The sequence below is a fragment of the Penaeus vannamei genome, chromosome 20 (assembly GCF_042767895.1).
Source record: "Penaeus vannamei isolate JL-2024 chromosome 20, ASM4276789v1, whole genome shotgun sequence".
Lineage (NCBI taxonomy): Eukaryota > Metazoa > Arthropoda > Malacostraca > Decapoda > Penaeidae > Penaeus > Penaeus vannamei.
In genome coordinates, this window is record NC_091568.1 from 16,318,650 (window position 1) to 16,321,149 (window position 2,500).

At 47.8% G+C, this 2,500-nt stretch overlaps 1 protein-coding gene across 1 annotated transcript in view; it reads right to left on the reverse strand.

Annotated features, from left to right (window-relative positions):
* LOC138865148 (uncharacterized) overlaps positions 1–2,500 on the reverse strand; it is a 15,789-nt gene that overhangs the window by 9,845 nt on the left and 3,444 nt on the right. Inside the window, exon 3 of the mRNA XM_070134523.1 lies at positions 1,982–2,500. This exon is cut by the window's right edge and continues 372 nt beyond it. Coding sequence (XP_069990624.1) covers positions 1,982–2,500 — 519 coding nt within the window. The remainder of the gene's footprint in view (positions 1–1,981) is intronic.

Sequence of the window (2,500 nt, forward strand, 5' to 3'; positions counted from 1 at the left end):
TGGTGGTAGTGGTGTAGGTAGAAGTGGAAGTATTTGTAGAGATGGAGGGAGGGAGAGAGAAAGAGAGAGAGAGAGAGAGAGAGAGAGAGAGAGAGAGAGAGAGAGAGAGAGAGAGAGAGAGAGAGAGAGAGAGAGAAAAAAAAAATAAGAAAGAAAGAAAGAAAGAAAGAAAGCAACACCTTTCTCCCCGCTTACAGAAATTAATTCGCTAAAAGAAAGGAAGAACCAGAACAAGAACAAGAAGTGAAAATATACATGAAAATGAAAACAGGGAAAGAAAAAAAAAAAAAATGGTGAGAATAAATAGTAAAAAGCCCCCCCCCCCACCCACCCACAACCAGCAGAAGAATGAAAATGAATTCGCAGAAATATGTGCGGCAGAATTGTGGCGTTTTTTATGGGTGGAGTCGAACCGTGTGCTTGGGAGTGATCGCCGTTGCTTGGGCCGCCATGCTTACAAAACCGCTTGCCTTCGACCCTCGCCTTCTCCGTGCCTGCGCCGTGCTTTCGCCTCTTTTATTTTCTTTCTTGCGGTGTTTTGTTTTCTTTGGTGTTATTCTTATTATCGTATTTTTTCTCTCTCTCTGTTCGTAGCTCTTCTTGTTTATTTTTATTTTTCCTCCTCCTCCTCCTCTGTCTGTTTCGTTTCCTTCCTCCTTCTCCTCCTCCTCCTCTTCTTCGGTCTCCTCCCCCTCCTTTCTCCTCTTCCAATTCCTCCTCTTTCTCTTCCTTCCCCCTCCTCCTTCCTCATATTCCTCCTCGTCCTTCCTCCTATTCCTCCTCCTCCTCCTCCTCCTCCTCCTCCTCCTCTCCTTTAGTGGCTACATACACGCACCCTTTGCCCCACACATGAGTGTTTTTTCCTTCATACTTGAGCCCACAAACGGAATTTACGCACGCACACGAACAAACACACAGGCACGCAAACACATACTTCACGCTGTTCCAGCAATTGCTTGTATGTATGCTGTGTGTATGTATATGTGTTTGTGTGTATGTACACACATGTGTTTATATTTGTTATCATTATTATTATTTATTATAATGGTTCACTTTTTTCATCATCATCATAATCAGCGACAGTAGCAGTAATATCACTTATTGTCATTATCATTATCATTGTTGTTTTTATTATTGTTATCGTTATTATTATTATTATCATTGTTATTATCGCTTTCATCATTACTATTATGAATATTGTTGTTTATTTTTATAGTTATTATCATTACTAACATTATTTATCATTATCATTACTACTATTACTGTTACTGTTATAATCGGTATTACTGTTTTTATTATGATTATGGATATCATCATTGTTATATGAAGAAATCGAAGGATAATATGTTTGACCCTTTAAACAATATGTTCCGAAGAACAGCGTAGGCTCTCTCCGGAAAATTCGAAAACTCTCGAAACCTTTTTCCAAAATGTTTTCATGCAGCCAACAAAGGATGCAGTTTATTCACATGAAATATGTGCATAGTGTACCCCCCACCCCCACCCCCACCCCCGCCTCCATCATGCTCTCCCTTCCATTTCCCTCTTCTCTCTATCTCCCTTTCCTCTCTGTCTCTATTTCCTCGGTTTCGCCTAATCCATGGCGATTCTCTCCCCCTTCCTCCCTATCTCTCCCTTTCCATATCCCCTCTCTCCCCATTTTTTTTTCTCTCTCTCCTTATCCCTTCTCTCCCGCTTCCTCTCTGCCCCTCTCCTAATCCTCTCTCTCTCCCTTCCTCACTCTCTCTCTCACTCTCTTTCCTTATCCCCTCTCCCTCTCTCTCCCTTCCTCTCTCCCTCTCTCCCTCACGCCTCCTTCCTCTCTCCCTCTCTCCCTCTGGCCCCTTCCTCTCTCCCTCTCTCCCTCACGCCCCCTTCCTCTCTCCCTCTCTCCCTCTCGCCCCCTTCCTCTCTCCCTCTCTCCCGTATCCGTAGGGAAACAGAGCCGCCATACAGTATTCAGCCGTCGGGGCTTGAGGACCAGGGTTTGAAAGGCCAAAGGGCGGGGAGCCGCAGATGCCCACCTCGCGCGTGCAGGTGTTCCGGTTTTGCTCGGCCGGTTGGGGATTGGGGATGTCTGTGGGGGTCTGCGGTGTGTGAGTGTGGGTCTTTGGGTCTGCGTGTGTGGGGGTCTGCGGGGTGTGAGTGTGGGTCTTTGGGTCTGCGTCTGTGGGGGTCTGCGGTGTGTGAGTGTGGGTCTTTGGGTCTGCGTCTGTGGGGGTCTGCGGGGTGTGAGTGTGGGTCTTTGGGTCTGCGTCTGTGGGGGTCTGCGGGGTGTGAGTGTGGGTCTTTGGGTCTGCGTATGTGGGGGTCTGCGGGGTGTGAGTGTGGGTCTTTGGGTCTGCGTGTGTGGGGGTCTGGTGGGTGAGTGTGGGTCTTTGGGTCTGCGTGTGTGGGGTCTGCGGGGTGTGAGTGTGGGTCTTTGGGTCTGCGTGTGTGGGGGTCTGCGGGGTGTGAGTGTGGGTCTTTGGGTCTGCGTGTGGGGGTCTGCGGTGTGTGA